The following is a 21,417-nucleotide window of genomic DNA, read 5'->3' on the forward strand; positions in this document are numbered from 1 at the left end:
AGTAAGCCCCTCCTCTGCCCCCCCCCCAGACCCGACTGAAGAGCCGTCCTCCCAGCCCACCAACACCATCGGCTCCATTGTGGGGGTTGTCATGGCGCTGTTTGTGGTGGGCGCCATCTACTTGGTGTGCCAGCGCGTGCTCTGTCCCCAGATGAAGGATGACAGGGAGACGGTGACCAATGACTTGGTGGTCCACGGCCCTTCTGTTTCTCTGGGTTATGTACCTCACCCTGCCTCTCTGTCCGGGTCTCTGCCAGGTAGGACCGCTCGCCACACCACACAGACAGATTGATCAGCTCCTAGAGAGATATCACCATCTATAGCTACAATCTGCATGTGACCAATACAATTTGATGAGACACCCCAGTCCAAACCTCATAACCCCCAGTCCGAACCTCATAACCCCCAGTCCGAACCTCATAACCCCCAGTCCAAACCTCATAACCCCCAGTCCAAACCTCATAACCCCCAGTCCGAACCTCATAACCCCCAGTCCGAACCTCATAACCGCCAGTCCGAACCTCATAACCCCCAGTCCGAACCTCATAACCCCCAGTCCGAACCTCATAACCCCCAGTCCGAACCTCATAACCCCCAGTCCGAACCTCATAACCCCCAGTCCGAACCTCATAACCCCCAGTCCGAACCTCATAACCCCCAGTCCGAACCTCATAACCCCCAGTCCGAACCTCATAACCCCCAGTCCGAACCTCATAACCCCAGTCCAAACCTCATAACCCCAGTCCAAACCCCAGTCCGAACCTCATAACCCCCAGTCCAAACCTCATAACCCCAGTCCAAACCTCATAACCCCCAGTCCGAACCTCATAACCCCCAGTCCAAACCTCATAACCCCCAGTCCAAACCTCATAACCCCCAGTCCGAACCTCATAACCCCCAGTCCGAACCTCATAACCCCCAGTCCGAACCTCATAACCCCCAGTCCGAACCTCATAACCCCCAGTCCGAACCTCATAACCCCCAGTCCGAACCTCATAACCCCCAGTCCGAACCTCATAACCCCCAGTCCGAACCTCATAACCCCCAGTCCGAACCTCATAACCCCCAGTCCGAACCTCATAACCCCAGTCCAAACCTCATAACCCCAGTCCAAACCCCAGTCCGAACCTCATAACCCCCAGTCCAAACCTCATAACCCCAGTCCAAACCTCATAACCCCCAGTCCAAACCTCATAACCCCCAGTCCAAACCTCATAACCCCCAGTCCGAACCTCATAACCCCCAGTCCAAACCTCATAACCCCAGTCCGAACCTCATAACCCCCAGTCCGAACCTCATAACCCCCAGTCCGAACCTCATAACCCCCAGTCCGAACCTCATAACCCCCAGTCCGAACCTCATAACCCCCAGTCCGAACCTCATAACCCCCAGTCCAAACCTCATAACCCCCAGTCCGAACCTCATAACCCCCAGTCCAAACCTCATAACCCCCAGTCCAAACCTCATAACCCCCAGTCCAAACCCCAGTCCGAACCTCATAACCCCCAGTCCGAACCTCATAACCCCAGTCCGAACCTCATAACCCCCAGTCCAAACCTCATAACCCCCAGTCCAAACCTCATAACCCCCAGTCCAAACCCCAGTCCAAACCTCATAACCCCCAGTCCAAACCTCATAACCCCCAGTCCAAACCTCATAACCCCCAGTCCAAACCTCATAACCCCAGTCCTAACCCCAGTCCGAACCTCATAACCCCCAGGCCAAACCTCATAACCCCCAGTCCAAACCTCATAACCCCCAGTCCAAACCTCATAACCCCCAGTCCAAACCTCATAACCCCCAGTCCAAACCCCAGTCCGAACCTCATAACCCCCAGTCCGAACCTCATAACCCCCAGTCCGAACCTCATAACCCCCAGTCCGAACCTCATAACCCCCAGTCCGAACCTCATAACCCCCAGTCCGAACCTCATAACCCCAGTCCAAACCTCATAACCCCAGTCCAAACCCCAGTCCGAACCTCATAACCCCCAGTCCAAACCTCATAACCCCAGTCCAAACCCCAGTCTGAACCTCATAACCCCCAGTCCAAACCTCATAACCCCCAGTCCAAACCTCATAACCCCCAGTCCAAACCTCATAACCCCCAGTCCAAACCTCATAACCCCCAGTCCAAACCTCATAACCCCCAGTCCAAACCCCAGTCCGAACCTCATAGCCCCCAGTCCGAACCTCATAACCCCAGTCCGAACCTCATAACCCCCAGTCCAAACCTCATAACCCCCAGTCCAAACCTCATAACCCCCAGTCCAAACCCCAGTCCAAACCTCATAACCCCCAGTCCAAACCTCATAACCCCCAGTCCAAACCTCATAACCCCCAGTCCAAACCTCATAACCCCAGTCCGAACCTCACAACCCCCAGGCCAAACCTCATAACCCCCAGTCCAAACCTCATAACCCCCAGTCCAAACCTCATAACCCCCAGTCCAAACCTCATAACCCCCAGTCCAAACCCCAGTCCGAACCTCATAACCCCCAGTCCGAACCTCATAACCCCCAGTCCGAACCTCATAACCCCCAGTCCAAACCTCATAACCCCCAGTCCAAACCTCATAACCCCCAGTCCAAACCCCAGTCCGAACCTCATAACCCCCAGTCCAAAAATCATAACCCCATTCCAAACCTCATAACCCCCAGTCCAAACCTCATAACCCCAGTCCAAACCCCAGTCTGAACCTCATAACCCCCAGTCCAAACCTCATAACCCCCAGTCCAAACCTCATAACCCCCAGTCCAAACCTCATAACCCCAGTCCAAACCTCAGTCCGAACCTCATAACCCCCAGTCCAAACCTCATAACCCCCAGTCCAAACCTCATAACCCCCAGTCCAAACCTCATAACCCCCAGTCCAAACCTCATGACCCCAGTCCGAACCTCATGACCCCAGTCCGAACCTGTTTACTGTTCGTGTTATATGAGAAATACTTGATTGTCTTTGTTATTGACTCCTGCTACTTTGTTGTTATTGACTCCTGCTACTTTGTTGTTATTAACTCCTGCTACTTTGTTGTTATTGACTCCTGCTACTTTGTCTTGTTGACTCCTGCTACTTTGTGTTGTCTTCAGGTATGTCCAGGGGGAAGTCTGTGATTGGTTCGTTGAGCATCATGGGCGGGTCCAGTGGCCCCCCTTACGACCGCGCCCACGTAACTGGAGCCTCCTCCTCAAGCTCCTCCTCCACCAAGGGCACGTACTTCCCCCCGGTACGACACACACACACCCCTCTTACAGACACACACACACACACACCCCTCTTACACACACACACACACACACACACCTTACACACACACGCACACCTTACAGACACACACACACCTTACAGCGGACTAAGTTACTGCATGTCAGTGCTTGAGGCGTTACTGCAGACCCTGGTTTGAATCCTGGCTTTTTCACAACCGGCCGTGATTGGGAGTCCAATAGGGCGGGGCACAATTGGCCCACAGCGCCGTCTGGGTTTGACCGTCTGGGCTTGGCCGTCATTGTAAATAATAATTTGTTCTTAACTGACTTGCCTAGATAAATAAAGGTTCAATTAAAAAATACAGACTCACACTTTAAACCAGTGTTAATTTCGTCAACAAAAGAGTAGTGACTCAAATTCCCGTCAATTTTTTTTTTTTCTGTGGCAATTGACAAGACTATAACTGACTGAGTGGACCAGGAAAAGATGGACTGACTAAATGCATATCGCCAGGCGCCTCCCCTGCTTCCCCGAACCAGTCCCCACCAGTTATCTAGTTAGCTTCCCTTTTCCTGATTAACCAACACAACCTGCATTACCAAATGAGAAACTATAGCAGCATTGGGTTGAATAACAGGTATGTTCTAATGAGAAACTATATCAGCATTGAGTTGAATAACAGGTATGTTCTAATGAGAAACTATATCAGCATTGAGTTGAATAACAGGTATGTTCTAATGAGAAACTATATCAGCATTGAGTTGAATAACAGGTATGTTTTAATGAGAAACTATATCAGCATTGAGTTGAATAACAGGTATGTTCTAATGAGAAACTATATCAGCATTGAGTTGAATAACAGGTATGTTTTAATGAGAAACTATATCAGCATTGAGTTGAATAACAGGTATGTTCTAATGAGAAACTATATCAGCATTGAGTTGAATAACAGGTATGTTCTAATGAGAAACTATATCAGCATTGAGTTGAATAACAGGTATGTTTTAATGAGAAACTATATCAGCATTGAGTTGAATAACAGGTATGTTTTAATGAGAAACTATATCAGCATTGAGTTGAATAACAGGTATGTTCTAATGAGAAACTATATCAGCATTGAGTTGAATAGTTGAATAACAGGTATGTTCTAATGAGAAACTATATCAGCATTGAGTTGAATAACAGGTATGTTCTAATGAGAAACTATATCAGCATTGAGTTGAATAACAGGTATGTTTTAATGAGAAACTATATCAGCATTGAGTTGAATAACAGGTATGTTTTAATGAGAAACTATATCAGCATTGAGTTGAATAACAGGTATGTTTTAATGAGAAACTATATCAGCATTGAGTTGAATAACAGGTATGTTTTAATGAGAAACTATAGCAGCATTGAGTTGAATAACAGGTATGTTTTAATGAGAAACTATATCAGCATTGAGTTGAATAACAGGTATGTTTTAATGAGAAACTATAGCAGCATTGAGTTGAATAACAGGTATGTTCTAATGAGAAACTATATCAGCATTGAGTTGAATAACAGGTATGTTTTAATGAGAAACTATAGCAGCATTGAGTTGAATAGTTGAATAACAGGTATGTTCTAATGAGAAACTATATCAGCATTGAGTTGAATAACAGGTATGTTCTAATGAGAAACTATATCAGCATTGAGTTGAATAACAGGTATGTTCTAATGAGAAACTATATCAGCATTGAGTTGAATAGTTGAATAACAGGTATGTTCTAATGAGAAACTATATCAGCATTGAGTTGATTAACAGGTATGTTTTAATGAGAAACTATATCAGCATTGAGTTGAATAACAGGTATGTTTTAATGAGAAACTATATCAGCATTGAGTTGAATAACAGGTATGTTTTAATGAGAAACTATAGCAGCATTGAGTTGAATAACAGGTATGTTCTAATGAGAAACTATATCAGCATTGAGTTGAATAACAGGTATGTTTTAATGAGAAACTATATCAGCATTGAGTTGAATAACAGGTATGTTTTAATGAGAAACTATATCAGCATTGAGTTGAATAACAGGTATGTTCTAATGAGAAACTATATCAGCATTGAGTTGAATAACAGGTATGTTCTAATGAGAAACTATAGCAGCATTGAGTTGAATAACAGGTATGTTCTAATGAGAAACTATATCAGCATTGAGTTGAATAACAGGTATGTTTTAATGAGAAACTATAGCAGCATTGAGTTGAATAGTTAAACAACAGTCCAGGTATGTTCTTCTCTCCCTTGAGTCTAGAAAAGTAGGCCGTCTTTCAATTTGTAGTCTCACTCAACCCTCCCACCTAGCCTACTGCGTTTCATAGCCAGGTCCCCTCAACCCTCCCACCTTGCCTACTGCGTTTCATAGCCAGGTCCCTTCAACCCTCCCACCTAGCCTACTGCGTTTCATAGCCAGGTCCCCTCAACCCTCCCACTCAAACCTCCCACAGGGCCCCTCAACCCTCCCACTTAGCCTACTGCGTGTCATAGCCAGGTCCCCTCAACCCTCCCACCTAGCCTACTGCGTTTCATAGCCAGGTCCCCTCAAACCTCCCACCTAGCCTACTGCGTTTCATAGCCAGGTCCCCTCAACCCTCCCACCTTGCCTACTGCGTTTCATAGCCAGGTCCCTTCAACCCTCCCACCTAGCCTACTGCGTTTCATAGCCAGGTCCCCTCAACCCTCCCACTCAAACCTCCCACAGGGCCCCTCAACCCTCCCACTTAGCCTACTGCGTGTCATAGCCAGGTCCCCTCAACCCTCCCACCTAGCCTACTGCGTTTCATAGCCAGGTCCCCTCAACCCTCCCACCTAGCCTACTGCGTTTCATAGCCAGGTCCCCTCAACCCTCCCACCTAGCCTACTGCGTTTCATAGCCAGGTCCCCTCAACCCTCCCGCCCAGCCTACTGCGTTTCATAGCCACTTCCCCTCAACCCTCCCGCCCAGCCTACTGCGTTTCATAGCCAGGTCCCCTCAACCCTCCCGCCCAGCCTACTGCGTTTCATAGCCAGGTCCCCTCAACCCTCCCACTCAATCCTCCCACAGGGCCCCTCAACCCTCCCACCTAGCCTACTGCGTTTCATAGCCAGGTCCCCTCAACCCTCCCGCCCAGCCTACTGCGTTTCATAGCCAGGTCCCCTCAACCCTCCCACTCAATCCTCCCACAGGTCCCCTCAACCCTCCCACCTAGCCTACTGCGTTTCATAGCCAGGTCCACTCAACCCTCCCGCCCAGCCTACTGCGTTTCATAGCCAGGTCCCCTCAACCCTCCCGCCCAGCCTACTGCGTTTCATAGCCACATCCCCTCAACCCTCCCGCCCAGCCTACTGCGTTTCATAGCCAGGTCCCCTCAACCCTCCCGCCCAGCCTACTGCGTTTCATAGCCAGGTCCCCTCAACCCTCCCGCCCAGCCTACTGCGTTTCATAGCCACTTCCCCTCAACCCTCCCGCCCAGCCTACTGCGTTTCATAGCCAGGTCCCCTCAACCCTCCCGCCCAGCCTACTGCGTTTCATAGCCAGGTCCCCTCAACCCTCCCACTCAATCCTCCCACAGGTCCCCTCAACCCTCCCGCCCAGCCTACTGCGTTTCATAGCCAGGGCCCCTCAACCCTCCCGCCCAGCCTACTGCGTTTCATAGCCACATCCCCTCAACCCTCCCACTCAATCCTCCCACAGGGCCCCTCAACCCTCCCACTCAATCCTCCCACAGGGCCCCTCAACCCTCCCACTCAATCCTCCCACAGGGCCCCTCAACCCTCCCACTCCATCCTCCCACAGGGCCCCTCAACCCTCCCACTTAGCCTACTGCGTTTCATAGCCAGGGTCCCCTCAAACCTCCCACCTAGCCTACTGCGTTTCATAGCCAGGTCCCCTCAACCCTCCCACCTAGCCTACTGCGTTTCATAGCCAGGTCCCCTCAAACCTCCCACTTAGCCTACTGCGTTTCATAGCCAGGGTCCCCTCAAACCTCCCACCTAGCCTACTGCGTTTCATAGCCAGGGTCCCCTCAAACCTCCCACCTAGCCTACTGCGTTTCATAGCCAGGGTCCCCTCAAACCTCCCACCTAGCCTACTGCGTTTCATAGCCAGGTCCCCTCAAACCTCCCACCTAGCCTACTGCGTTTCATAGCCAGGTCCCCTCAACCCTCCCACCTAGCCTACTGCGTTTCATAGCCAGGCCCCTCAACCCTCCCACCTAGCCTACTGCGTTTCATAGCCAGGTCCCCTCAACCCTCCCACTCAAACCTCCCACAGGGCCCCTCAACCCTCCCACTTAGCCTACTGCGTGTCATAGCCAGGTCCCCTCAACCCTCCCACCTAGCCTACTGCGTTTCATAGCCAGGTCCCCTCAACCCTCCCACCTAGCCTACTGCGTTTCATAGCCAGGGTCCCCTCAACCCTCCCACCTAGCCTACTGCGTTTCATAGCCAGGTCCCCTCAACCCTCCCGCCCAGCCTACTGCGTTTCATAGCCACTTCCCCTCAACCCTCCCGCCCAGCCTACTGCGTTTCATAGCCAGGTCCCCTCAACCCTCCCGCCCAGCCTACTGCGTTTCATAGCCAGGTCCCCTCAACCCTCCCACTCAATCCTCCCACAGGGCCCCTCAACCCTCCCACCTAGCCTACTGCGTTTCATAGCCAGGTCCCCTCAACCCTCCCGCCCAGCCTACTGCGTTTCATAGCCAGGTCCCCTCAACCCTCCCACTCAATCCTCCCACAGGTCCCCTCAACCCTCCCACCTAGCCTACTGCGTTTCATAGCCAGGTCCACTCAACCCTCCCGCCCAGCCTACTGCGTTTCATAGCCAGGTCCCCTCAACCCTCCCGCCCAACCTACTGCGTTTCATAGCCAGGTCCCCTCAACCCTCCCGCCCAGCCTACTGCGTTTCATAGCCAGGTCCCCTCAACCCTCCCGCCCAGCCTACTGCGTTTCATAGCCAGGTCCCCTCAACCCTCCCGCCCAGCCTACTGCGTTTCATAGCCACTTCCCCTCAACCCTCCCGCCCAGCCTACTGCGTTTCATAGCCAGGTCCCCTCAACCCTCCCGCCCAGCCTACTGCGTTTCATAGCCAGGTCCCCTCAACCCTCCCGCCCAGCCTACTGCGTTTCATAGCCAGGTCCCCTCAACCCTCCCACTCAATCCTCCCACAGGTCCCCTCAACCCTCCCGCCCAGCCTACTGCGTTTCATAGCCAGGGCCCCTCAACCCTCCCGCCCAGCCTACTGCGTTTCATAGCCACATCCCCTCAACCCTCCCACTCAATCCTCCCACAGGGCCCCTCAACCCTCCCACTCAATCCTCCCACAGGGCCCCTCAACCCTCCCACTCAATCCTCCCACAGGGCCCCTCAACCCTCCCACTCCATCCTCCCACAGGGCCCCTCAACCCTCCCACTTAGCCTACTGCGTTTCATAGCCAGGGTCCCCTCAAACCTCCCACTTAGCCTACTGCGTTTCATAGCCAGGGTCCCCTCAAACCTCCCACCTAGCCTACTGCGTTTCATAGCCAGGTCCCCTCAACCCTCCCACCTAGCCTACTGCGTTTCATAGCCAGGTCCCCTCAAACCTCCCACTTAGCCTACTGCGTTTCATAGCCAGGGTCCCCTCAAACCTCCCACCTAGCCTACTGCGTTTCATAGCCAGGGTCCCCTCAAACCTCCCACCTAGCCTACTGCGTTTCATAGCCAGGGTCCCCTCAAACCTCCCACCTAGCCTACTGCGTTTCATAGCCAGGTCCCCTCAAACCTCCCACCTAGCCTACTGCGTTTCATAGCCAGGGTCCCCTCAACCCTCCCACCTAGCCTACTGCGTTTCATAGCCAGGCCCCTCAACCCTCCCACTTAGCCTACTGCGTTTCATAGCCACTTCCCCTCAACCCTCCCACCTAGCCTACTGCGTTTCATAGCCAGGCCCCTCAACCCTCCCACTTAGCCTACTGCGTTTCATAGCCACTTCCCCTCAACCCTCCCACCTAGCCTACTGTGTTTCATAGCCAGGGTCCCCTCAACCCTCCCACCTAGCCTACTACGTTTCATAGCCAGGTCCCCTCAAACCTCCCACTTAGCCTACTGCGTTTCATAGCCAGGTCCCCTCAAACCTCCCACTTAGCCTACTGCGTTTCATAGCCAGGTCCCCTCAAACCTCCCACCTAGCCTACTGCGTTTCATAGCCAGGGTCCCCTCAAACCTCCCACTTAGCCTACTGCGTTTCATAGCCAGGTTCCCTCAACCCTCCCACTTAGCCTACTGCGTTTCATAGCCAGGTCCCCTCAAACCTCCCACTTAGCCTACTGCGTTTCATAGCCAGGTCCCCTCAAACCTCCCACCTAGCCTACTGCGTTTCATAGCCAGGTCCCCTCAAACCTCCCACCTAGCCTACTGCGTTTCATAGCCAGGTTCTGGCCCGTACCGTTCAAAAGATATGACTCATAATAAGGGCAGTTCTGAAACTAGACTCCTGGCGAACCGGACCATTAACCATTTGTTTAGGCTCAACCTAGTTTAGTTATGTTACCTCATTAGGGGCGGGTTCAGCACGACTAGTTCAGTTATGTTACCTCATTAGGGGCGGGTTCAGCACGACTAGTTCAGTTATGTTACCTCATTAGGGGCGGGTTCAGCACGACTAGTTCAGTTATGTTACCTCATTAGGGGGCGCGTTCAGCACGACTAGTTCAGTTATGTTACCTCATTAGGGGTGGGTTCAGCACGACTAGTTCAGTTATGTTACCTCATTAGGGGGCGCGTTCAGCACGACTAGTTCAGTTATGTTACCTCATTAGGGGCACGGTCAGCACGACTAGTTCAGTTATGTTACCTCATTAGGGGTGCGGTCAGCACGACTAGTTCAGTTATGTTACCTCATTAGGGGAGCGGTCAGCACAACTAGTTCAGTTATGTTACCTCATTAGGGGCGCGTTCAGCACAACTAGTTCAGTTATGTTACCTCATTAGGGGTGGGTTCAGCACGACTAGTTCAGGTATGTTACCTCATTAGGGGCGCGTTCAGCACAACTAGTTCAGTTATGTTACCTCATTAGGGGCGCGTTCAGCACGACTAGTTCAGTTATGTTACCTCATTAGGGGCGCGGTCAGCACAACTAGTTCAGTTATGTTACCTCATTAGGGGAGCGTTCAGCACGACTAGTTCAGTTATGTTACCTCATTAGGGGCGCGTTCAGCACGACTAGTTCAGTTATGTTACCTCATTAGGGGCGGGTTCAGCACGACTAGTTCAGTTATGTTACCTCATTAGGGGCGCGTTCAGCACGACTAGTTCAGTTATATTATCTCATTAGGGGCGCGTTCAGCACAACTAGTTCAGTTATGTTACCTCATTAGGGGCGCGTTCAGCACGACTAGTTCAGTTATGTTACCTCATTAGGGGAGCGTTCAGCAGGACTAGTTCAGTTATGTTACCTCATTAGGGGCGCGTTCAGCAGGACTAGTTCAGTTATGTTACCTCATTAGGGGCGCGTTCTGCAGGACTAGTTCAGTTATGTTACCTCATTAGGGGAGCGTTCAGCAGGACTAGTTCAGTTATGTTACCTCATTAGGGGAGCGTTCAGCAGGACTAGTTCAGTTATGTTACCTCATTAGGGGCGCGTTCAGCACGACGCACTGCTGTTACTGTTTATTATCTATCCTGATTGTCTAGTCACTTTACCCCTACCTACATGTACATATTACCTCAACTACCTGGTACCCCTACACGTTGACTCTGTACTGGTACCCCTGCGCGTTGACTTGGTACTGGTACCCCTGCGCGTTGACTTGGTACTGGTACCCCTGCGCGTTGACTTGGTACTGGTACCCCTGCACGTTGACTCGGTACTGGTACCCCTGCGCGTTGACTCGGTACTGGTACCCCTGCGCGTTGACCCGGTACTGGTACCCCTGCGCGTTGACCCGGTACTGGTACCCCTGCCTACTGCGTTTCATAGCCACCTCCCCTCAACCCTCCCACTCAATCCTCCCACAGGTCCCCTCAACCCTCCCGCCCAGCCTACTGCGTTTCATAGCCACTTCCCCTCAACCCTCCCACTCAATCCTCCCACAGGTCCCCTCAACCCTCCCGCCCAGCCTACTGCGTTTCATAGCCAGGGCCCCTCAACCCTCCCGCCCAGCCTACTGCGTTTCATAGCCACATCCCCTCAACCCTCCCACTCAATCCTCCCACAGGGCCCCTCAACCCTCCCACTCCATCCTCCCACAGGGCCCCTCAACCCTCCCACTTAGCCTACTGCGTTTCATAGCCAGGGTCCCCTCAAACCTCCCACTTAGCCTACTGCGTTTCATAGCCAGGGTCCCCTCAAACCTCCCACTTAGCCTACTGCGTTTCATAGCCAGGGTCCCCTCAAACCTCCCACCTAGCCTACTGCGTTTCATAGCCAGGTCCCCTCAAACCTCCCACTTAGCCTACTGCGTTTCATAGCCAGGGTCCCCTCAAACCTCCCACCTAGCCTACTGCGTTTCATAGCCAGGGTCCCCTCAAACCTCCCACCTAGCCTACTGCGTTTCATAGCCAGGGTCCCCTCAAACCTCCCACCTAGCCTACTGCGTTTCATAGCCAGGTCCCCTCAAACCTCCCACCTAGCCTACTGCGTTTCATAGCCAGGGTCCCCTCAACCCTCCCACCTAGCCTACTGCGTTTCATAGCCAGGCCCCTCAACCCTCCCACTTAGCCTACTGCGTTTCATAGCCACTTCCCCTCAACCCTCCCACCTAGCCTACTGCGTTTCATAGCCAGGCCCCTCAACCCTCCCACTTAGCCTACTGCGTTTCATAGCCAATTCCCCTCAACCCTCCCACCTAGCCTACTGTGTTTCATAGCCAGGGTCCCCTCAACCCTCCCACCTAGCCTACTACGTTTCATAGCCAGGTCCCCTCAAACCTCCCACTTAGCCTACTGCGTTTCATAGCCAGGTCCCCTCAAACCTCCCACTTAGCCTACTGCGTTTCATAGCCAGGTCCCCTCAAACCTCCCACCTAGCCTACTGCGTTTCATAGCCAGGGTCCCCTCAAACCTCCCACTTAGCCTACTGCGTTTCATAGCCAGGTTCCCTCAACCCTCCCACTTAGCCTACTGCGTTTCATAGCCAGGTCCCCTCAACCCTCCCACCTAGCCTACTGCGTTTCATAGCCAGGTCCCCTCAAACCTCCCACTTAGCCTACTGCGTTTCATAGCCAGGTCCCCTCAAACCTCCCACCTAGCCTACTGCGTTTCATAGCCAGGTCCCCTCAAACCTCCCACCTAGCCTACTGCGTTTCATAGCCAGGTTCCCTCAACCCTGCCACTTAGCCTACTGCGTTTCATAGCCAGGTCCCCTCAACCCTCCCACCTAGCCTACTGCGTTTCATAGCCAGGTCCCCTCAAACCTCCCACTTAGCCTACTGCGTTTCATAGCCAGGTCCCCTCAAACCTCCCACCTAGCCTACTGCGTTTCATAGCCAGGTCCCCTCAAACCTCCCACCTAGCCTACTGCGTTTCATAGCCAGGTCCCCTCAAACCTCCCACCTAGCCTACTGCGTTTCATAGCCAGGTTCTGGCCCGTACCGTTCAAAAGATATGACTCATAATAAGGGCAGTTCTGAAACTAGACTCCTGGCGAACCGGACCATTAACCATTTGTTTAGGCTCAACCTAGTTTAGTTATGTTACCTCATTAGGGGCGGGTTCAGCACGACTAGTTCAGTTATGTTACCTCATTAGGGGCGGGTTCAGCACGACTAGTTCAGTTATGTTACCTCATTAGGGGCGGGTTCAGCACGACTAGTTCAGTTATGTTACCTCATTAGGGGCGCGTTCAGCACGACTAGTTCAGTTATGTTACCTCATTAGGGGCGCGTTCAGCACGACTAGTTCAGTTATGTTACCTCATTAGGGTCGGGTTCAGCACGACTAGTTCAGTTATGTTACCTCATTAGGGGCGCGTTCAGCACGACTAGTTCAGTTATGTTACCTCATTAGGGGCGCGTTCAGCACAACTAGTTCCGTTATGTTACCTCATTAGGGGAGCGGTCAGCACGACTAGTTCAGTTATGTTACCTCATTAGGGGCGCGTTCAGCACGACTAGTTCAGTTATGTTACCTCATTAGGGGCGCGTTCAGCACAACTAGTTCCGTTATGTTACCTCATTAGGGGAGCGGTCAGCACGACTAGTTCAGTTATGTTACCTCATTAGGGGCGCGGTCAGCACAACTAGTTCAGTTATGTTACCTCATTAGGGGCGCGTTCAGCAATGTTACCTCATTAGGGGTGCGTTCAGCACGACTTGTTCAGTTATGTTACCTCATTAGGGGAGCGTTCAGCACGACTAGTTCAGTTATGTTACCTCATTAGGGGCGCGGTCAGCACAACTAGTTCAGTTATGTTACCTCATTAGGGGCGCGGTCAGCACAACTAGTTCAGTTATGTTACCTCATTAGGGGCGCGTTCAGCAATGTTACCTCATTAGGGGTGCGTTCAGCACGACTAGTTCAGTTATGTTACCTCATTAGGGGAGCGGTCAGCACGACTAGTTCAGTTATGTTACCTCATTAGGGGCGCGTTCAGCACAACTAGTTCAGTTATGTTACCTCATTAGGGGCGGGTTCAGCACGACTAGTTCAGTTATGTTACCTCATTAGGGAGCGGTCAGCACAACTAGTTCAGTTATGTTACCTCATTAGGGGAGCGGTCAGCACGACTAGTTCAGTTATGTTACCTTATTAGGGGCGCGTTCAGCACAACTAGTTCAGTTATGTTACCTCATTAGGTGCGCGTTCAGCACAACTAGTTCCGTTATGTTACCTCATTAGGGGTGCGTTCAGCACGACTAGTTCAGTTATGTTACCTCATTAGGGGCGCGGTCAGCGCGACTAGTTCAGTTATGTTACCTCATTAGGGGCGCGTTCAGCACGACAGGTTCAGTTATGTTACCTCATTAGGGTCGGGTTCAGCACAACTAGTTCAGTTATGTTACCTCATTAGGGGCGCGTTCAGCACAACTAGTTCAGTTATGTTACCTCATTAGGGGCGGGTTCAGCACGACTAGTTCAGTTATGTTACCTCATTAGGGGCGCATTCAGCACAACTAGTTCAGTTATGTTACCTCATTAGGGGAGCGTTCAGCATGACTAGTTCAGTTATGTTACCTCATTAGGGGTGCGTTCAGCACGACTAGTTCAGTTATGTTACCTCATTAGGGGAGCGTTCAGCACGACTAGTTCAGTTATGTTACCTCATTAGGGTCGGGTTCAGCACGACTAGTTCAGTTATGTTACCTCATTAGGGGAGCGGTCAGCACGACTAGTTCAGTTATGTTACCTCATTAGGGGCGCGTTCAGCACAACTAGTTCAGTTATGTTACCTCATTAGGGGAGCGTTCAGCACGTCTAGTTCAGGTATGTTACCTCATTAGGGGAGCGTTCAGCACGACTAGTTCAGTTATGTTACCTCATTAGGGGCGCGTTCAGCACAACTAGTTCCGTTATGTTACCTCATTAGGGGAGCGTTCAGCACGTCTAGTTCAGGTATGTTACCTCATTAGGGGCGCATTCAGCACAACTAGTTCAGTTATGTTACCTCATTAGGGGCGCGGTCAGCACGACTAGTTCAGTTATGTTACCTCATTAGGGGCGCGGTCAGCACGACTAGTTCAGTTATGTTACCTCATTTGGGGCGCGTTCAGCACGACTAGTTCAGTTATGTTACCTCATTAGGGGCGCGTTCAGCACAACTAGTTCCGTTATGTTACCTCATTAGGGGCGCGTTCAGCACGACTAGTTCAGTTATGTTACCTCATTAGGGGCGCGGTCAGCACAACTAGTTCAGTTATGTTACCTCATTAGGGGCGCGGTCAGCACAACTAGTTCAGTTATGTTACCTCATTAGGGGCGCGTTCAGCAATGTTACCTCATTAGGGGTGCGTTCAGCACGACTAGTTCAGTTATGTTACCTCATTAGGGGCGCGTTCAGCACAACTAGTTCAGTTATGTTACCTCATTAGGGGCGCGTTCAGCACAACTAGTTCAGTTATGTTACCTCATTAGGGGCGGGTTCAGCACGACAGGTTCAGTTATGTTACCTTATTAGGGGCGCGTTCAGCACAACTAGTTCAGTTATGTTACCTCATTAGGTGCGCGTTCAGCACAACTAGTTCCGTTATGTTACCTCATTAGGGGTGCGTTCAGCACGACTAGTTCAGTTATGTTACCTCATTAGGGGTGCGTTCAGCACGACTAGTTCAGTTATGTTACCTCATTAGGGGCGCATTCAGCACAACTAGTTCAGTTATGTTACCTCATTAGGGGCGCGTTCAGCACAACTAGTTCAGTTATGTTACCTCATTAGGGGCGCGTTCAGCACGACTAGTTCAGTTATGTTACCTCATTAGGGTCGGGTTCAGCACAACTAGTTCAGTTATGTTACCTCATTAGGGGCGCGTTCAGCACGACTAGTTCAGTTATGTTACCTCATTAGGGGTGCGTTCAGCACAACTAGTTCAGTTATGTTACCTCATTAGGGGCGCGTTCAGCACGACTAGTTCAGTTATGTTACCTCATTAGGGGCGCATTCAGCACAACTAGTTCAGTTATGTTACCTCATTAGGGGCGCGTTCAGCACAACTAGTTCAGTTATGTTACCTCATTAGGGGTGCGTTCAGCACAACTAGTTCAGTTATGTTACCTCATTAGGGGCGCGTTCAGCACAACTAGTTCAGTTATGTTACCTCATTAGGGGCGCGTTCAGCACGACTAGTTCAGTTATGTTACCTCATTAGGGGAGCGTTCAGCACGACTAGTTCAGTTATGTTACCTCATTAGGGGAGCGTTCAGCACAACGCACTGCTGTTACATTTCATTATCTATCCTGATTGTCTAGTCACTTTACCTCTACCTACATGTACATATTACCTCAACTACCTGGTAGCCCTACACGTTGACTCTGTACTGGTACCCCTACGCGTTGACTCTGTACTGGTACCCCTGCCCGTTGACTCGGTACTGGTACCCCTGCACGTTGACCCGGTACTGGTACCCCTGCCCGTTGACTCGGTACTGGTACCCCTGCTCATTGACTCTATTTCCTTTATTTATTTAGTAACATTTTAACTGCATTGTGGGAAATAGTTCATAAGTCAACATCTCACTGTAAATGTTACACCTGTTCTATTTGGCGCATGTGATGAATAACGATTTGATTTTGAACTTCTATCTCCATGTCCCTCTTTCTCCTCTTCTCTCCTCCTTCTCCTCTTCTCTCCTCCATCTCTTCTCTCCTCCCTCTCTCCTCCCTCTCCTCCCTCTCTCCTCCCTCTCTCCTCTTCTCTCCTCTCCTCTCCTCTCCTCTTCTCTCCTCTTCTCTCCTCCTCTCCTCTTCTCTCCTCTCCTCTTCTCTCCTTCCTCTCCTCTTCTCTCCTCTCTCTCCTCTCTCCTCCCTCTCTCTCCTCCCTCTCTCTCCTTTCTCTCCTCTCCTCTCCTCTTCTCTCCTCCCTCTCCTCCGTCTCCTCTTCTCTTCTTTCTCTCCTCTCCTCTTTCCTCTTCTCTCCTCTCCTCTTTTCTCTCCTTCTCTCCTCTCCTCTCCTCCGTCTCCTCTTCTCTTCTTTCTCTCCTCTCTGTCTCCTCTCCAGATCCTGAACCCTCCTCCATCTCCTGCGACCGTCAGGTCTCAGTACACCATGGAGTTTGGCTACTCCTCCAACAGCCCGTCAACGCACCGTTCATACAGGTAACCCTCTGCTCCTCGCCACGGTTGTCTCTCCCTGCCACGGTTGTCTCTCCCTGCCACGGTTGTCTCTCCCTGCCACGGTTGTCTCTCCCTGCCACGGTTGTCTCTCCCTGCCACGGTTGTCTCTCCCTGCCACGGTTGTCTCACCCTGCCACGGTTGTCTCTCCCTGCCACGGTTGTCTCTCCCTGCCACGGTTGTCTCTCCCTGCCACGGTTGTCTCTCCCTGCCACGGTTGTCTCTCCCTGCCACGGTTGTCTCTCCCTGCCACGGTTGTCTCTCCCTGCCACGGTTGTCTCTCCCTGCCACGGTTGTCTCTCCCTGCCACGGTTGTCTCTCCCTGCCACGGTTGTCTCTCCCTGCCACGGTTGTCTCTCCCTGCCACGGTTGTCTCTCCCTGCCACGGTTGTCTCTCCCTGCCACGGTTGTCTCTCCTCGCCACGGTTGTCTCTCCCTGCCACGGTTGTCTCTCCCTGCCACGGTTGTCTCTCCCTGCCACGGTTGTCTCTCCCTGCCACGGTTGTCTCTCCCTGCCACGGTTGTCTCTCCCTGCCACGGTTGTCTCTCCCTGCCACGGTTGTCTCTCCCTGCCACGGTTGTCTCTCCCTGCCACGGTTGTCTCTCCCTGCCACGGTTGTCTCTCCCTGCCACGGTTGTCTCTCCCTGCCACGGTTGTCTCTCCCTGCCACGGTTGTCTCTCCTCTCCACGGTTGTCTCTCATTATAGTAATATAATGTTAATATTATAGTAGTAATATAATGGTAATATTATAGTAGTAATATAATGTTAATATTATAGTAGTAATATAATGTTAATATTATAGTAGTAATATAATGTTAATATTATAGTAGTAATATAATGTTATGGTAGTAATATAATGTTATGGTAGTAATATAATGTTAATATTATAGTAATAATATAATGTTAATATTATAGTAGTAATATAATGTTAATATTATAGTAGTAATATAATGTTAATATTATAGTAGTAATATAATGTTATGGTAGTAATATAATGTTATAGTAGTAATATAATGTTAATATTATAGTAGTAATATAATGTTAATATTATAGTAGTAATATAATGTTTAATATTATAGTAGTAATATAATGTTATGGTAGTAATATAATGTTAATATTATAGTAGTAATATAATGTTAATATTATAGTAGTAATATAATGTTATGGTAGTAATATAATGTTATAGTAGTAATATAATGTTAATATTATAGTAGTAATATAATGTTTAATATTATAGTAGTAATATAATGTTATGGTAGTAATATAATGTTAATATTATAGTAATAATATTATGTTAATATTATAGTAATGATATTATGTTAAAATTATAGTAATGATATTATGTTAATATTATAGTAATGACATTATGTTAATATTATAGTAATGATATAATGTTAATATTAACTTGTGTCTGGAGACTGATCTCTTCTTCTGTCAGGCTAATTAATGTATCTGCTCTCCTTCCTGTCCCCAGTTACCGTCCCTACACCTACAGTCACTTCGCCCCTCCCACAACCCCCTGCTCCACGGACGTCTGCGACAGCGACTACACCCCCGGACGCCGCGCCCCGCCCACCTCCAACTCCGGCGTCGCCAAAGGTTACACCAGCGACCTGAACTACGACTCGGAACCCTTCCCCCCACCCCCCACCCCCCGCAGCCAGTACCTGTCAGCGGAGGAGAACTGTGAGAGCTGCCCCCCCTCCCCCTATACGGAGCGCTCCTACTCTCACCACCTCTACCCCCCGCCCCCATCACCCTGCACAGACTCCTCCTGAAACCCCTCGCTGTACATAACAACTGTTGATATTGTGTTTCTAAAAAGAGGGGGAGGAGAGGAGGCTGCTGAGGGATGTACAGAACATATGAACAGAGAAACAGGAAGCTCGGGGTGGAAGAAAGAGCTCCGGGAACATTTGTACATTTTAAAAATAGAAAAAAGCATATCTATATATTTTCTATACAGCGTTTACTGGATACGCCGTAGAGGTTTGTATTCAAACATTTGTACATTTATTTTTTATTTTTTAATGAAAACGTTTTATTAAAACCATCACAAACATGATAAGTTGCCTTAAATCCAGAAGATACAAACAGTTGTCTGTTTTTACGAAGGCTGGAAGAACGTTTAAAACACGTAGATGGAACTATCTGACGCCAAATAACACACCGTGACAACGCCCGGAACAATGGATGGAGGGAGTGGTGAGGCAGGATGACGCCCCCTGGAGGTGACAGACAGCTACTGCACCACGGCACTCTGCAGCCTGGGCAGCCATTTTGTAGTGGATCAGTGATCCCCATAGTAACCAGTCAGCTGGTTTCCATAGTAACAGAAATTTTGATTTGAGCTCCTTTCTAATGGTTTCCTGGTTTCCCAGGACTTCCTGTCCGCTTGTATTGCTTCAACTAGGTACTACATATTATACAAGCTCCTTATTCATCTAACAGGGTACATAAAGAACCTCTGACCCGACCCAGGGCCCCTCGTCACTACCACAACACTCCTGACCCGACCCGGGGCCCCTCGTCACTACCACAACACTCCTGACCCGACCCAGGGCCCCTCGTCACTACCACAACACTCCTGACCCGACCCATAGGTCCAGGAAGGGGTGGGGTACAGAGGTGGAGGTCAGGGTTCACAGAAGGTCAGAAGGTCTGTTGTGTGATGGGGAAACAGATTCTCACATCTGATGAGGTTTTTACTGCACAATATTCAACCAAAATCTATGTTCTGTCATTTGAGGTTATTTGATATTTTTCTGTATGTTTTTGTTTTAAATGCCAGACTGCAACTGAAGATTATCTTTACCCAGAACACATCTGGTACTGAGGGGGGTTTTATCTATCCTGTCTGGATGGGACAGACCCAGAACACATCTGGTACTGAGGGGGGTTATCTATCCTGTCTGGATGGGACAGACCCAGAACACATCTGGTACTGAGGGGGGTTTTATCTATCCTGTCTGGATGGGACAGACCCAGAACACATCTGGTACTGAGGGGGGTTTTATCTATCCTGTCTGGTTAAGAGACCCAGAACACATCTGTTACTGAGGGGGTTATCTATCCTGTCTGGATGGGACAGACCCAGAACACATCTGGTACTGAGGGGGGTTATCTATCCTGTCTGGATGGGACAGACCCAGAACACATCTGGTACTGAGGGGGGTTTTATCTATCCTGTCTGGATGGGACAGACCCAGAACACATCTGGTACTGAGGGGGGTTATCTATCCTGTCTGGATGGGACAGACCCAGAACACATCTGGTACTGAGGGGGGTTTTATCTATCCTATCTGGATGGGACAGACCCAGAACACATCTGTTACTGAGGGGGGTTATCTATCCTGTCTGGATGGGACAGACCCAGAACACATCTGGTACTGAGGGGGGGTTATCTATCCTGTCTGGATGGGACAGACCCAGAACACATCTGGTACTGAGGGGGGGGGGTTATCTATCCTGTCTGGATGGGACAGACCCAGAACACATCTGGTACTGAGGGGGTTATCTATCCTGTCTGGATGGGACAGACCCAGAACACATCTGGTACTGAGGGGGGTTATCTATCCTGTCTGGATGGGACAGACCCAGAACACATCTGGTACTGAGGGGGTTATCTATCCTGTCTGGATGGGACAGACCCAGAACACATCTGTTACTGAGGGGGGGGTTATCTATCCTGTCTGGATGGGACAGACCCAGAACACATCTGGTACTGAGGGGGGTTATCTATCCTGTCTGGATGGGACAGACCCAGAACACATCTGGTACTGAGGGGGTTATCTATCCTGTCTGGATGGGACAGACCCAGAACACATCTGGTACTGAGGGGGTTATCTATCCTGTCTGGATGGGACAGACCCAGAACACATCTGGTACTGAGGGGGTTATCTATCCTGTCTGGATGGGACAGACCCAGAACACATCTGGTACTGAGGGGGTTATCTATCCTGTCTGGATGGGACAGAACCAGAACACATCTGGTACTGAGGGGGTTATCTATCCTGTCTGGATGGGACAGACCCAGAACACATCTGGTACTGAGGGGGTTATCTATCCTGTCTGGATGGGACAGAACCAGAACACATCTGGTACTGAGGGGGTTATCTATCCTGTCTGGATGGGACAGACCCAGAACACATCTGGTACTGAGGGGGGTTTTATCTATCCTGTCTGGATGGGACAGACCCAGAACACATCTGGTACTGAGGGGGTTATCTATCCTGTCTGGATGGGACAGACCCAGAACACATCTGTTACTGAGGGGGTTATCTATCCTGTCTGGATGACAGACCCAGAACACATCTGGTACTGAGGGGGGTTATCTATCCTGTCTGGATGGGACAGACCCAGAACACATCTGGTACTGAGGGGGGTTTTATCTATCCTGTCTGGATGGGACAGACCCAGAACACATCTGGTACTGAGGGAGGGGGGGGGGGGGGGGGGGGGGG

The 21,417-nt window shown here is 50.5% G+C and overlaps 1 protein-coding gene across 2 annotated transcripts in view; it reads left to right on the forward strand.

Annotated features, from left to right (window-relative positions):
• LOC110512606 (low-density lipoprotein receptor-related protein 6) overlaps positions 1-21,182 on the forward strand; it is a 100,009-nt gene extending 78,827 nt beyond the window's left edge. For both annotated transcript variants that reach the window (XM_036956765.1, XM_036956766.1), the window contains 4 exons: positions 30-257; positions 3,090-3,226; positions 16,838-16,935; positions 18,429-21,182. In XM_036956765.1, the coding sequence (XP_036812660.1) occupies positions 30-257; positions 3,090-3,226; positions 16,838-16,935; positions 18,429-18,732 (767 nt within the window). In that variant the 3' untranslated portion in view covers positions 18,733-21,182. The remainder of the gene's footprint in view (positions 1-29; positions 258-3,089; positions 3,227-16,837; positions 16,936-18,428) is intronic.
• The last annotated feature ends 235 nt before the right edge of the window (positions 21,183-21,417 follow it).

This window comes from Oncorhynchus mykiss, chromosome 21, assembly GCF_013265735.2.
Source record: "Oncorhynchus mykiss isolate Arlee chromosome 21, USDA_OmykA_1.1, whole genome shotgun sequence".
Lineage (NCBI taxonomy): Eukaryota > Metazoa > Chordata > Actinopteri > Salmoniformes > Salmonidae > Oncorhynchus > Oncorhynchus mykiss.